General features: G+C 35.6%; 1 protein-coding gene across 3 annotated transcripts in view; it reads left to right on the top strand.

The window, feature by feature from the left end:
• The first annotated feature begins 20 nt into the window (after positions 1 to 20).
• The window catches only part of LOC145685117 (reticulocalbin-2), a 34257-nt gene continuing 18060 nt past the window's right edge, over positions 21 to 16217 (top strand). The window contains exons 1-4 of one of the 3 annotated variants that reach the window (XM_081757471.1): positions 21 to 199; positions 6990 to 7225; positions 9050 to 9197; positions 9937 to 10096. In XM_081757471.1, coding sequence (XP_081613597.1) covers positions 7021 to 7225; positions 9050 to 9197; positions 9937 to 10096 — 513 coding nt within the window. In that variant the 5' untranslated portion in view covers positions 21 to 199; positions 6990 to 7020. Of the gene's footprint in view, positions 253 to 6989; positions 7226 to 9049; positions 9198 to 9936; positions 10097 to 16217 lie in introns of all 3 variants that reach the window. The other 2 variants (XM_081757468.1, XM_081757464.1) reach the window with 2 other exon arrangements.

Genomic DNA, 16217 nt, shown 5'->3' with positions numbered 1-16217 from the left:
AAACTTCACGGAAGTTATTTTTATTCCTGAGAAATTTACCTACCGATTAGTACTATGCCAGTATAGCTGTCCTGAAATTCAGTCCTTCAGTCAGTATAATGTGTCAAATCATAACCTAAAGAGCTCTGAAAATTGTAAAGAAATATTTCTCATTATCACTGTTCCCGTGATGTTCTGTATGGTTTATGAAAACAAAGAGGTAAATATATTTTCGGGAAGGGATAATTCGGAAAGTGCCATAATTTTGGGTAAGTAAGTAACAATACTATCTTTCAAAATCTTAGCTTAGAATTATATATTTGGATTCTAAATAGTAGATGTAATGTAGTGTTTCGAGTTGAATATTTATGACTTTATGTTAATGACTTCTACATGCACTGTCAGTAGTATTGTTTTACGTAGCTTTTTATGCTGCTGTATATAATAGTTTTGTATTATATTTTTGTTATGTTTAGAGTGAGTAGATTTTCTATAACATGATCGAGTTAGGTTACACAGTTAAGGTAAGGTAGTGTTACGGGAAAAGAGTGCATTGTTCAATAGGTATGAGGTATCAAACTCGGTATTCATGGTCTTGAACGGGTAATGGATTTAAAAGAAGTTAAGACGTTAGGGTAAGAATCGGGGACCACAGATTTGTACCTTAGTAGGCCCAGCATGTTAACACTTAGGCTAGCAGTAGGTTATGTTAGGTTTAGTTTCGGTTAAGATCCATATTCTTGGACCAGCTCTGTGGCATCTAATCTATAAAATTGGGCACACTGGGCATCCAGTTCTACCAAATAGAAAATTATAGGTAAAATACAATGTGAAATATTTTTCGTGAAGTAATGAGAGTGTGAATATAAGTAATTCTTGTCAATGTACAGCACATTGTAAAGAAATCTGTCAAAATTTGGTAGAACCAACCTGAAAGCTCTAACCTAACCTGAAAATCAAGGTTGGCTGATTTAAACCAAAAATCGATTTTTTTTTTTTTTGTAAAAGTGTGAGTTCGTAAAATATTTATGAACACACATTTGTGGGTTATCGCGTGTCACTCCCGCATATTATTCGTATTATATTCAGACCTAAAGTCCCCATTTATTACTCAAAGAGATTATACTACAAAAGCATTTTATAAAAATAGGTTTATGAATGTTTCTTTTGTAATTTTTCTTATTGTTGTGTTATTGTTGTTACGCAATTGCAATCAAAGAAAAATTCTAAATATTGTTTCGTATTAAGGCATTTATTCCGAAGTTGGGCGTCCGCTTTTGCCATGTTTTTTCGCTGTTATCTCCTTTGCACACTTTCTGCAATTTGTTATTAGGTTCATTAATCCGTGCTCTTCATAAACTTTTAAAAGATTTTGCTCGTTATCAACGTATTGCTTCACAAATGTTAAAACTGTTAGTTCATTGCCCTTGTACGTTCGCCATGTTGATAACATAAATGCTCATTTCTTTCCCACAATGCAACTGTTCGGTTACCTTGCGCCAAGTAGTTCCCTCCGCTCGCCGTATAGTCCCATGTTTATAACCGCTTATATATAACAAATAAACGGATTTTTCGAGACTCTTATATATTGTGAAGCACACAAATGATCAAACTATCCATATCTTTCCTGTAAATTTTAAAAATTTTGCTGGAAACGGACGCCCAACTGTGGAAGTTAACCCCGTATTAATAATGTTTACTATTAATAAAATACATCGAAGCACCGTGTCTTTTTTGGGTGGTCATACAAACCCCACGAGAGGCATTTACTGAAATCAGATGTATTTGTGGTATCTATTATGTATGAATGGGTCAGAGCCAAAGTGGACTGAAATAATTCGTATCTTTATTCACTTTTCTTACTGATATGCAAATTAAGTCGTTGTATTTGTTTAACTTGGACTAATAAAAGTCGTAGTGAACTAACTTCGACTTAATTAGTTCTTCTCTACTCTGCAGTATTTTGAAATTGTCCAGATATAATTCTGTGTAATGGTTTCACTTATGCAACTGTTTATCTGTTTTTCCTTCTCAAATGACTTCACAGACATTACTTGTATATTAAAAGTATGTAAAGATCAGTATAACGTATCAGGAGCCCTTCGTGAGTAAGTCGACAGGCGTATCACATTTGTGGCCAATTAGTCCCGGCTTCGAGTTCAAATGGATGACAATTTTTTCGGATGTAAGTCGTGAAACGGTTTGGACTCCGCTTTAAGCTTATGTGACCCCTTTCAGCATAACCCGGGGCATTACTCGAGCAGATGGCCCTTCCAAAACTTCACATATTTATTGCATTTTCCGATTTCCTCGTGCAAAGCATGCACTAAATGAAGAGCTAATGCATAAACCACGAACCAACTTGTGCTAGGTGGCCACTAAAAGCACGAATGCTATCTAACCGAGTCAAGGCAGGAGCGCAGCAGGGGTGCCCGAGCGGAGCGAAGGGATTCGTCCGTAGGGAGCAGGCGCGTCAGCGACGGGGGCATTCGCATAAACAAGGATAGTGGAAAAATACATAAAATATCCGCAATAATTTTCACCTTCAAAGACACTTAAATAATCGTAATAATTCTTACTTTCAAAATGGCTTCATTAGTTTCCCGGGTACAAATGGCCCGCTGCGAGGAGAAATTCGTCTGTTTTGAATTTTTACTTTTTTTCTTCCACACTTCGCATAGTTGATTTTACGTTTCAACGTACCATGACGCTACAAAAACTTTATAATATAACGTTCTTTATCATACAATTCTTTGTAATAAAATCGTATGTTTGCATTATATCCATTACAAATGTTCATTGCTAACACGAACAACATTTCCGCCGTTTATTTCCACCTTTTTCACATTCTTGTATTCTTCCGCCTTCCGCTTCAGTAAATAGTTACACTTAGAATACGTTCACTCCCATTCAAAATGTATTTCAATATGATATCTAATGACAGGAATGACTTATATCCACACTCTACTTCTTTTACGAAAAGTGTTTGACATCGTATTTCACCTATACATTTTGTTTTTGTAGACTGTCTGCTCGAGTAAACCTTAACCTGGTTGTTACATAATAACACCAAGGTGAAACAAACTTATTTCTGTCCATATGTGATATAAATACATTCACTCACTCACATTCACTCTATGGCCTATGGAACCCGGAGGTTCAATGCCGCGTTCACAAAAGCTCTCCACTGACTTCTATCCTTAGCCAATTGGATCCAGTTTCTGCTTTGTATTCCTATTTCTGCGAGATCCATCTTAATATTGTCCTCCCATCTGCTCCTAGGTCTTCCTAATGGTCGTTTTCCGATTGGTCTTCCAGTCAAAACTTTGAAAGCGTTTCTACTTTCTTCCATTCTAGCTACATAACCCGCCCACTTAACCCTTTGGGGATCCTATGGTACAATTTTGTACCATACGCGTTTTTCATGGTACATTGCGTTATTTCTCTTCTATTTGAGCTTTTTCGTCCGGTGTTTTTTTTCAAGTCCAGATGCCTTGTAGAAGACATTACGTATGGTTTCAGACCTTCCTGCGTCCAGACATAGGAGGTGATGACGTCATAAGTCAAAAATTTATTTTCTCATTTTCTAAGCTTATGTTCAATATTTTTTGGCGGGCTTATTATTCCACGTAGAAGATTGAAATCTTGCACACACATTCAGTCCACCGAGTAGTATTCACCAGATTTTTTGTTCCGATGTCAGTGCTAAAACAGGGGGGGAACCAGAGGGGCAAGGGGTGAAAAAGGGATATTTTTACCCCCAAAATCCCGTTTCTCGTCACTTTTCCGCCTCACATACATGATGGGGACACGTGAGTCATACCGTCTGAAAGGCAGTTCCATTCTGAAGAGAATGACAGTCGAATCATTGTCCTAGGGTAATTAGGGACGTCTCAGGGATTTTTTGAAAAATATACTTCTATATAGGGAAAAATGGGACATGGTGGGTATATTTTTTTTGGCGGGCTTACTTTTGCACCTAGAAGATTGAAATTGTGCACAAACATTCAGCCTACCTAGTAGTATTTATCATATTTTTTTCAGATCTCTGCGTTAAAACAGGGGGGTCCAGAGGGAGAAAAAACTGAAAAAAGGGATTTTTAGACCAAAAATATCCCGTTTTTCAGGATTTTCCCGCCTCACATACATGATGGAGACACGTGAGTCATACCGTCTGAAAGGCAGTTCCATTCTGAAGAGAATGACGGTCGAATTATTATTCTAGGGTAATTAGGGACGTCTCAGTGTTTTTTTTTTTTTTTTGTTTGTTTGTTTGTTTTAAATATACTTCTGTATACGGTAACATGGGGAAATTTCAGAATTTTTTTTTTTTTTTTTGGCGGGCTTATTTTTGCACCTAGAAGATTGAAATTGTGCACAAACATTCAGTCCACCGACTAGTATTTAAGAGATTTTCTTTCAGATTTCTGCGTTAAAACAGGGGGGGGGGGGGTCCAGAGGGGCTAAAAGTTGAAAAAAGGGAAATATAGACCAAAAATCCCTTTTTTTCTGCAATTTCCCGCCTTCTCTGCATTTTGTCTATTGTTCTCCTATCATCCCTTATTAAATTTATATCATCAGCATATGCCATAACCTGGTGAATACCTTTCAACTCTAGGTGATATAAATACACAGAGCAAATTATTATTATTATTTAAAAAAAAAAAAAAAAAAGTTTTTCAATAAAAACCATGGTTTTTGCCAACCCTGCTGAAAATGTAAGAAATTTGTCAGAATTTGGAAAGCAGTAAAACCGTTTAAAATGTAAGAAATATTACCAGTATTTTAGAAGCTCTAACTTCCTGGAAATGTAAGAAATCCGTCAAAATATGGTAGAACCCTCTGGACAAGTAAATAATACCTTAAAATTTACAAGGAAAATAGTATTTGAAGAGACCAATGTGTAAGTATAAAACTACACTAAAGTATAAAATTTAAGGACGAGATAGATAAGTAATGTAAAATATTACGCAGTGGGTGGAAATGAATAAAAATTCGCCAGCATGCTGCCAGAGGTCTCGTACCAATGCACACAGAGCAAGACGTTGCACAACCTGAAAGTAGCTCCAAATGGTTTTGCTCCTCCAACACGAAGCATTTGAAAAAAAAAGGGACGAGACGGTTTGTGTCAGTCAGAGTTATGTTGCATTGTGATGGTGTTAGTCAGTACAACATAGTCCGGAGGCAAGAATTGGATGACTTCGCATTGGAAGAATAATCAGGAACTTTGAAGAAAGAGAAGTGTGGCCCATGAGTTTGTAATCCCCAGAAAATTGTTTTTCGTGTATGGGGAGTGCTCCGAACCACAGACAGTGCTGTACAAAGGATGGGTGGTGGTCGACAACGGTCAATTACAGCCGGGGACGACCACTACATTGCGCATCAGGAAAGAAGAGACCAACGGCAAACAGTGGGTGCAATTGCAAACACATTTAACAGGACTACAAGGCACTCAATCTCATGCTTTACAGTTTCACGTCGACTGAATGGGTTGATCTTTGCCCGAAGGCCATTAGGCTACCTTCCGTTCACACTCGCACATCGGCAGCACCGTTTGCGCTGGTGCCAATAACATCAGAACCGAGGACGCATTCTCTTACTCAATTGAGAGCAGTTTCAGTTTGAGTAGTAATTCTGGACCGCACTCATCTGGCATGAGATCGGAACATAAAGGAATCTGATTATTTGGTGATCCGGTGCCCTTGTGTGGGTATACTGACCCCAGAAGTTCCCAATGTGATACACTCACCGGTCAACTTTTTGTGTCCCTGTACTCCTTCCCCACGTGTGTCTTTTTAGAAATGTAATCCGCCTTCACTTCATATTTATGGATAATAATGCGCTACCGCATCAAACAGGTCAGATAGCAGAGCTCTTAAAATGAGAGTATATTCGGTGAATGGACTGGCCTGCCTATCCTGCTGACTTGAATCCCATCAAGCACTTGTAGAATGCTATAGAAAGATGTCTTGTAGATGTCCAGATGCACCGAGGACCATCTAGCAGGTTTCCAATACTGGTGAAGCAATGGAAATTCATACTACAACTCCCACAGTGCTAGTTCTCTTCTTATATTTACGTATTTCTTCCTGTTATTTTCTGAATTATACTGTATCATATTTACTATATATTGTCCAAGTTTTACCAAATCCATGCCACTTTCGTCACAGCATCCGAAACTTACTTTCGTTCGTAAGTTTTGCACAACAGTGTATATGGATAGCTTATGTCTAATATGTAATGCAAAGTGTGTGCTCTTTAATATGTAATACTGCATAGAGAAGCCATGATGAAGATGTTTCACATATAAGGCATAGCGTTTTATGCCATTTCAAGTTTTTTGTAAACTATATTTGATTTTGCGCATACCTCCCATCATTGATACAACCTTCTCCCTCGGGATACTACCGCGCGGGTCCTACTGCTTCGCTTCTGCGCTCACTCTGTTGGGTACATTTCTTGTTTTTTATGACCACCACCTAGCACATGTTGGTTAATGTGTTCTGCATAGAAGTTTTCATGACATTTGCCACCACGCTGCATTTGCACCTATGATGATTACGCCTTCCTAAAATGAATCTGCATCTAGGTATGCAATTTCTCCCATAAGAAATAGTGTTTAAAACTCCTAAGAGTACATTTTGTCAAAAAACAAGTAAATATATCATGATATAATGTATGGTCAAGATTGGTAAAGAGCGTGTAAGTTAAAAACTAAAGATTTATTCGATAGGTTCGGTAGATTTTTATTCGGTAGGTTCATGTACTTTCTACAGTGGTTTCAACAGTGACTGAACTTCTTCTTCTTCTTATTATTATTAGTAGTAGTAGTAGTAGTAGTAGTAGGAGGAGGAGGAGGTGGTAGTAGTAGTAGTAGTGGTTCTTCCCCAAAGAAGTAAAACCCTACGATATTCATAAACCGTTCAATGACTTCCATTATTTGCACGTTTTCAGTCCTTGTATTATTATTTTCTCAATATTATTTTGTCTTTTTTTTTTTTTTTTTTCAGTTGATTGATTCTGGGTAGTACTTCAAAAACAATGTATTTACCAAGGATAAAGTTGGCATTCTTGTGCTTCCTAGTAAACATTGCAATTAATGAATGCACCCCTGCAACTGCTCACATTCATTCTCATCAACACGGGAGTAAAGAAAGAGAAGAGGATGGACCATATCTTCCAAGAGACCATGGTCATATGGAAGAGGGAGAACATCACTCAGAATTTGATCACGAAGCTATATTAGGTAAAATAATTAAGTATATACCACTTTGGTTTCATAAAATTATAGTGTTATTATGTCTAATAGTACACCAAGTTCCCGTGCAGCTTATTCCGAACTCAGGGTGTCTATCGGTCACGGAAGTCACGAAAATTAGCTTTTGGGGCACGATTTATTATTATTATTATTTATCTGTACGAATATAAGTAGAGACTGGAAAATTTTGTTGTATAAAACGTCAAAATTCACCACCAGAAATGTCTATGGTCGGATTTAAGACTACCAAATCGCATGCATGAAAATTCGGCCTAATTTGCACCCACATTCGTTCATGAGATTGTCCTTTAGCTGATATCGTTGAGCAGTGGCGATGCAAATCGCATCGCATCGCCGAAACCACCTACGCATCTACCCAGTTTATTCAACTGTCAGAACACCAAATTTTCATCACTCCAGGGAACAGAGTTTGGAAGTAGAAATAAGATAAAGATAAGTACTAAAAAAATATAGGTACTGTTAGTTTTTTAAATGTTACAAAATTTTATGGTTTGGTAAAGAAAACGTCACGAAAAAGTTAGGAAATTTCATTTTGGAATTTTAGTAGACACTCGGATCTCTAAATAAACTATAGGCTTACGACTCATTGTTGAGAAATTGATATTTAGAGTTCAGTAGATTAATAGGGCATTTGGTTTCTAGCTCTTACTGGTATCTCCAGTTCGTCGAAAGATCTGAGAGGAAGATTATGTGCTTTTAGAAAAATTGCATAAACTAGTATTTTTGAAAATGCTTCACAAATTTGTAGATATTTTTAACAGCAACAAAAGACAAAAGATTTTCTAGCTTACCCTGATAAGAAAGTTCACAGGTTGAAACTATATAGTTGTTTGGTTGGAGGTTTATGTTTTAGTTTAACGTCTACTGTTGTGCCCTTTAGGCTAAAAGTGACGAATGATTAATGAAAATGAATGTTTGTGAAATTAGTATTATTATTACTTTTAAATATATTTTATGCTTTCACTGTGAATCGAACCCAGAACCACCTGCACTAAAGGTGGATACGCTAGCCATTAGATCAACGGAGAAGGTAAATGTGGTTTAACGCCTCCATTTGAGCGCAAAGCCTGTATGGGGCATGTTGTTTAAAGTGGTACTCGGATTAATATTCGAGGCGAGTACCCCCACTGGTACCACGCGCACATAGGTTGCAACACTGTTGGGAATAAAACGTCTTAGACACAAACTTCGGATGTGATTCGGATTCTACTAGTAACAGGTTTCGTTTACTTTCTTTTCTCTTTCTAACCATATTAATTTTATTGAAATAGTACGTACAAGAAACATGCTAAAATAATAATATTTTGTTTCATTAGCTATTTAAATGAAGTTCCTACGATAGATAAATCCACGAAGAACATAGTTTCTTTCACTGAAGTTGTTTCCACGTAGTTTTTAGTTTCAACTTTATCATATAATAGCTATAATAAATGTGTGATACTACCTCATTGTTCGTTTTTTTTTTTTTTTTTTTTCTGTGGCACTTACATAAAAGTGTTCTCTGCTGCCATGTATTTCGAAAAATTCATTTTTGTTGGTTATTTTTAGTAAATCATCATACGTGTACGTGAATAGTAATTACAGTAATTAAGACTTTCGTTACACATAGAAACCTACATGAAGATTGAGGTACATAAACTTGGCAAGTCAGTGACTACCATATTCTTTCTAGCGATGTTTTACTGTTTTGGATTGTTGCCAGTAACATATTTAATGTCTTATTTTGACAACACAATTCTTTACACAAACTGAGTTTAATCACAAGTAATTAATGTGTAACTAATTATGTAGGAAGCACCAAAGAAGCCGAAGAATTTGACCACCTACCACCAGAGGAGGCCAAGAGACGGCTGAAAATTCTTCTAACAAAAATGGATCTAAATAATGATGAACAGATAGATAGGAATGAACTTCATGCATGGATCTTGAGGTCATTCAAGTGAGTATTGTAGAGGTTAAAATAATTTTATTGACTTAATCGTTGCAGAAGTTTTGTAATTATTGTTTGCATTAGGAATAGCTAATACGTTCGTTGTTTATTATGCTAAATGCACTTTGTAACCTAAAAATATGTGAACTTTCTATCACTAGCCTGCAAGAATGGAGTAAACTCAACAGGATACAGTTCATTTGAACAGTTAGCAAAGTTTCAGGATAGGAGGTTAATCTAAAGTCATTGCACTAAAAGAAGTCTGCGGGCCCAATTCAGGCAGTCGGCAACATATTAGGGAGTATGCTAATATAAAATGGTTCTTAAAAATGTAATCCGTAGTTGCCGTGCAAAAAGACTTTTTCCTCAATTTTTAACATTAAATGCTCTACAATGTTGGTAGCCGTTCTACTAAAACAGAAACGTGATAACGTAATAATCCTCGACGTGGAAGAGCGGAATATTTGAACGATATCATTATTATTATAAAAGTAAATAAATCTGACCATTGAGCTGGCAAGAAATCTGTAAGCTTAATTCATAGAACAATCCGTCCGACAAACGAAGAACCGGGTATAATTACCCGCAAGTCTTGCTGTTAGATTTTTTCGTATTATTTTGTCTGTTACTTTGAAAGTAATTGGAATAATTGTGGATATTTAAGGTGTTTAGTTGACAATTCTAATTTCGTTTAATTACTGTAGAATATACTGGTATTTAATTGAGGGTGTAATTATTTTCATTATAGGATGCTGTCTGAAGAAGAGTCCCGTGAAAAGTTCGAATCGGCAGATGAAAATGAAGATGGAAAAGTAACGTGGGAGGAATATGTTCTTGATTCATATGGAATCCAGGATGAAAATGACAGAAATAATTTGTCAGATGATGAGTTCGAAGAAGAGCAAAAGGTGGGGATTTTTGACAGTTGTTCCAAGTTGAACAACGCCTAGCAATCTGAAATTTAGGGATGTCAAGTACTTGAATAAGATTATTGTTATTTTAAATCGTTAGTTGGTAGCAGCTTCACTGTTTGATGAATAGTAAATGTATATTTAATCTTAAGTCCGAACGAAGTCTAATACATTTCAATATATATATTTTTTTTTTAATGTTAAATAATATGGTAATTCAGTATTAAGTTAATTCCAAATGTTTGCATATATTTTGCTTATAGTGTGGCATATTTGTTACAACATCGCAAATTCCCAATTCTATCGTAAAACTATCAAAGCGAGTACTTAAAAATATATTTCTATATATTTATAGTTCGAACTCTGATGATGCAGTTAGATGAAGTCTTCAGCTACATAACATCACAATCTCAGATGTAAAACTACTGTTTATCTTATTTTAATTTTATTTATTTATTTATTCTCCAGTTTATATAACTACGCGAAGCATTTACAACCAGATTAGGCCCAAAATAATCGCAGTATAATATCATTATTTATATAATGATTCTTGAATGGGAATTTATCATATACAATTAATGTCAGGAAAAAATAAACAATTTTCCTCTCCCCTCTTGTAGAACTCGGAAGCCGCTCTGAATTTAAGCACAAAGTTTCGTATTATAATATAATTATAGTTCTCACTTATATTTCGGTTATATATACGAGTAAGCTTTAACGAGGATTCATTGTAGAGATCTTAAGTACGACATGAATTAAGCCGAATGAATCCTCGTCAAGGGTTACTCGTGTATGTAACGGAAATATTGGAAAGAGAATTCTCCATTTAGAAGTACAAATAAGTAAGAACTATAGCTATATTGAAGCATGTATTTCTATACGTCCTGTCAGTCAATATTTTGTATTACAGGTAAATTAAAATTGACTGCATTTTTCAACTGCAGGATTTGTAGCTTTGCATTCATTGGAAGGATTGAATTCTTTAGAGAATCGTGTCTTGACTGATTATATATAAAATAGTATCTAATAGTAATATGTAGAGAATAAATGCTACATTAAAATATGTACACAGCAAAAACTGAGGTGTTGAAACAACACAAAATGACTACCACTTTAGCGTGTTACTTAGGTGTTAGTTGAACACTAAGGATATCGCCTTCCGAGCATATCAGAAATACCACGTTACTGGCTGTAATTCTTTGCATTGGTTTTTATGTTTTGACAAGAGCAAATCTTTACGCAGTATATTTGGCATTTATACCAAGTAACGAATAACGTTTTATGTTTTCTGTAATCGGTCACGATAATAGTTTTGTAAACTTTTGAATTGTCTGACAACAGTTACATAAACAGCAGTTCTGCCATCTGTTTTCCTTATCTGTTATTCTTATGTCTTAGCACGTAAGAACGAAAGATGGCAGAACGGTTAACCTTGTAAATGTTGTCAGACAATTCAAAAGTTTACAAAACTATTATTGTGACCGATTACAGAAAACTAACTTACTTACTTCACAAAAGCTCTCCACTGACTTCTATCCTTAGCTACCTGGATACAGTTTCTACTTTGTATTCCTATTTCTGCGAGATCTATCTTAATATTGTCCTCCCATCTGCGCCTAGGTCTTCCTAATGGTCTTTTTCCGATTGGTCTTCCAGTTAAGACTTTGAAAGCGTTCGTGCTTTCTTCCATCCTGGCTACATGACCTGCCCACCTCGGCCTCCTAAGACTTGATGACGCTAACAATGTTGGGTAAACCGTATAAATTACGTAAATCCTCGTTATGAAGTTTCCGCCATTCCCCATCCCCGTTCCTCTTGAGTCAATCCATTCTAAGTGATCAAGCATGTGCCACTAGACTATCTCCAAAAGATCTAATTTTTTCATGAATGTTTATACTATATCAGGGTACTTCAAAACCACAATTAATTATTTTTTAAAACATCTCGTCGCGACGCATCTTCTGCCGCCATTTTGCGTTTTCTTGATTTCAGGCGTTTACGTTGTTTTGAATATCTCAGCATGTATTTGTCCTATCAAATTGAAAATTGCTGTGTATGTCCAACTTGTGCAGAACTACTGTAAAACTTTGTCTTTTTTTTTTTTTTTTTTTTTTTTTATTAACATTTTTGCCTAAAACCACTTGAAAGGGGTGATATCAGGGCCTACAGTAGCAACATTTTTGAATATTGAAGACAAGTTTGGGAAGAGGAAGCAATTGACGTAGAGATCTGAATTTGTGTATGCATGTAGTCCGGGTCATATGTTTATACTCAAAAATTTGCAGACCTGTAGCTGCTTCCAAAGGCCTGAAAAAATATCGTAAAGTTGGGGAATTATGCCAATTTGGCATATTTCACTGTCCAATATCTCCAATGGGTCTGGATAAAAAAAAAAAAAAAAAAAAAAAAAAAAAAAAAAAATCTGAAATTTTGGGAATAGTTACTCCTTCAGCATACCGTAACACACAACAAAGCGCGTTTTGTGTTTTTGAGCAGAAAGGGGTCAAAGTATTAAAAAATTATGTCATACTCTAGGAGGTGTTTTGTTCACAAATTCAACTGGAAATTCGTTGTTGTGAAGTAAAATAAAGTAGAATGAATGGCTAGTCTGGTTAAGGCTCTCAAACTCAAGCTCAAGTTGTGACTCATTGTCTTATCACCCACGGCAGCACTGGTGAAGAATGTCGCTATCAGCAGGAGGCGAGAAAAGTCAAAATGCACACTTGGCAAAAAGTCAGTGTTTACAGTGAGTGAGTGTTGAGTGACTGGGAAATGCAGTTCAAACGAAAGGACAACAGTCTCTTGAATGAGTTGACAGTTAAAACAAGCACAATCATGTTTGAATATAATTGATATAGCAAACAGCAAGAACAATGAGTACTTACGGACTTTTTGCCAAGCGTGCATTTTGACTTTTCTCGCCTTCTACTGATAGCGGCATTCTTCACCAGTGCTTTTGTGGGTGATAAGACAGTGAGTCACAACTAGAGGAAAGAAAGGAGTTTGAGAATCTTGATTGGATTAGCCATTCGTCCTACTTTATTTTACTTCACAACAACGAATTTCCAGTTGAATTTGTGAACAAAACACCTCCTAGAGTATGACATAATTCCTTAATACTTTGACCCCTTTCTGCTCAAAAACACAAAACGCGCTTTGTTGTGTGTTACGGTATGCTAAAGAAGTAACTATTCCCAGAATTTCAGATTTTTTTTTAAATTTTTTTTTTTTATCCAGGCCCATTTGAGATATTGGACAGTGAAATGTGCCAAATTGGCATAATTCCCCAACTTAACGATATTTTTTCAGACCTTTGGAAGCAGCTACAGATCTGCAAATTTTTGAGTATAAACGTATGACCCCGGACTACATGCACACACAAATTCAGATCTCTACGTCAATTGCTTCCTCTTCCCAAACTTGTCTTCAATGTTCAAAAATGTTGCTATTGTAGGCCCTGATATCACCCCTTTCAAGTGGTTTTAGGCAAAAATGTTGAGAACAAAGTTTTAGCTCTGTACAAATTGGACGCACCCAGCAAATGCAAAATGGCGGCAGAAGATGCGTCGCTACGAGATGTTTTAAAAAAATAATTAATTGTGGTTTTGAAGTACCCTGATAGAGTATAAACATTCATGAAAAAATTAAATTTTTTGAAATAGTCGAGCGGCAGTTTTTCTTTTTTCTCGATCACTTGGCGTGGATTGACCCTCTTGTGTCCGAATATTCGTCTCAGGATCTTATTCTCAAATACTTTCAGCCTATGTTTTTCCCTCAGAGTAACCGACCATGTTTCGCAGCTATACAGCACAACAGGTATGATTATCGTTTTATATATTTTAAGCTTCAAGTTCCTCGACAGAATTCGCGACGACAAGAGATTTTGAACTGAATAATAACACGAATTCCCTGATTTGAGTCGACATTTATTTTTTTCGTGAATATGATTTTCATCTGCTAATATTGATCCTAGATATTTGAAACTATCCACTTTATCAAAAGTATTATTTAATATTTTAACGCATCCATCATTTGCCGTATTACGATAGCGACAAACTTCCATGTATTTAGTTTTCTCCGCATTTACTTCTAAAACCTATGTCCCTGCAAGCATTTAATAAGACCTCTGCATTCCTTTCTATTGTTCTCCTATCATCACCTATTAAATTTATATCATCCGCATATGCCATAACCTGGTGAATACCATTCAACTCTAGGCCCTGATTGCTATCTTTGATTTTCTTCACAGCGTATCCCAGGACAAAGTTGAATAATAATGGCGACAACGCATCTCCTTCTTTCAGGCCATTCTCGACGTGAAAGCTTTTCGACAAAAATTTTCCTACCCGGTCTTTCCTTTGGGATTTATTTAAACATCTTAATTAACCTAATTAGCTTTTTCGGTATTCCAACTTCTGTAAGAATGTTGTATAATGTTTCTCTCCTAACCGAGTCGTAAACCTTTCTAAAATCAGTAAATAGTAGATGACCGGGACATTGTATTCCCACTTCTTTTCGAGCATTTGTCGAATGGTAAATATTTGGTCGATAGTTGATCGATTTCGTCTAAACCCGCACTGATAATCTCCAATAATTTAATCTGCGCATGGGGTCAATCTTGCTAATAGAATGTTTGATAAGATTTTATAGGATGTTGACAGAAGAGATATGCCTCAATAATTATTACAGTCAGTTTTTCGCCTTGTGAATTGGAACAATGATTGATTCTTTCCATTCTTGTGGCAATTCTTCCTTGTTCCAGATAAAGAGAATGAGTTTGTGTATCTTGTTCGACAATTTTTCACCTCTAGCTAAAATTAACTCAACCGGAATTTCGTCTACACCCGGAGATTTATGTTTCTTTAATTTTTTTATAGTGATTTCTACTTCTGTTCGGCTGGTTCTGGAATATATGGTTGTGCGGTGTGTATTTCCCTTCTTCCTTGCACATTAGTTTTTGGCTGCGTGTTAAGCAAATCGTCAAAGAAATCTTTCCACCTATTTAAGATGCTATCTGTATCAGTGAGAACTGTTCCGTCAGCTTTCTTTAATACATAAGCATGAAGTTGATAGCCTTTCTTAAATTTGTTGATCCCTTTGTACATGTCTCGAATGGTTTTAGTTTTACCATTATCTTCAAGTTCCTTAATTTTATCTTTCAAAAAGTCGCGTTTCTTAGTTCTAAAAATTTTGGAAGTTTCCCGCCTGGTGTCAAAGAAATTTTTTGTAGTTATTTCATTCGGGTTTTATTGGCAACGTAATTTTGCCTGTTTTCTCATTTCTGCTAGTTTAATGCATACAGAAAACAAAGAACGTTATTCGTTACTTGGTATAAATGCCAAATATACTGCGTAAGGCTTTGCTTATATCAAACAATAAATTCAATTCAGATTCTCACTGACTACTTCTGGTATGCTCGGAAGACTATGTCCTGGATGTATTAACACACAAGTAACACGCTAAAGTGGTAGTCATTTTGTGTTGTTTCATCTCATTTTTTGCTGTGTATATTACACCCTATAATAGTTTTTTTTTTTCTTTCTTAAAAATGGAATTGAACCAATGATGGCCAACGTAGGTGTGTGTCAGTGTATATTTATATTAGAACATGGGATGTGTTAACGAAGAAATCGAAACGTTCTAACGGAAATAAAATGTTACGGTGGACGATAATTTGTTGAAACATTTTTCTCTTCGGACGTATTTTTTTTATAAAAAAAGAAAGAAAGAAAATAATTATGTAAATAAAATAATCGAAATGTTGTTTTAAACATGTGTGTTTAAAACGAAATATTAGTTTTTGAATTTATATTTCTTCGATCAATAACTCAATGGATTTCTGTTTTTCTATTTTTATTGAGACTGGGCACTCATATTTGTGTTGATTATTTCTTTCTCTTATTTACAATTAATAATTAATATTTTTTCTTTTAAACTAACACTCTGGTTTCATGTATTAGTACTTTCTACACTCTTTTCTAATTTTCATGGACAATTTATGGGTCCGTATATATTAGTGATTAAAAAAAAAAGAAAAACGCTTTGTGGGCATTTTCATTACAACAGTTATTATCAGTATCGACTACAGCATCACTTTTTTTTTTTTTAATAATTTATT

This window comes from Thermobia domestica, chromosome 1, assembly GCF_964235325.1.
Source record: "Thermobia domestica chromosome 1, izTheDome1.hap1.1, whole genome shotgun sequence".
NCBI lineage: Eukaryota > Metazoa > Arthropoda > Insecta > Zygentoma > Lepismatidae > Thermobia > Thermobia domestica.
Note: the sequence above shows the minus strand (reverse complement) of the source record. Positions and strands in the feature narration are given on the sequence as shown.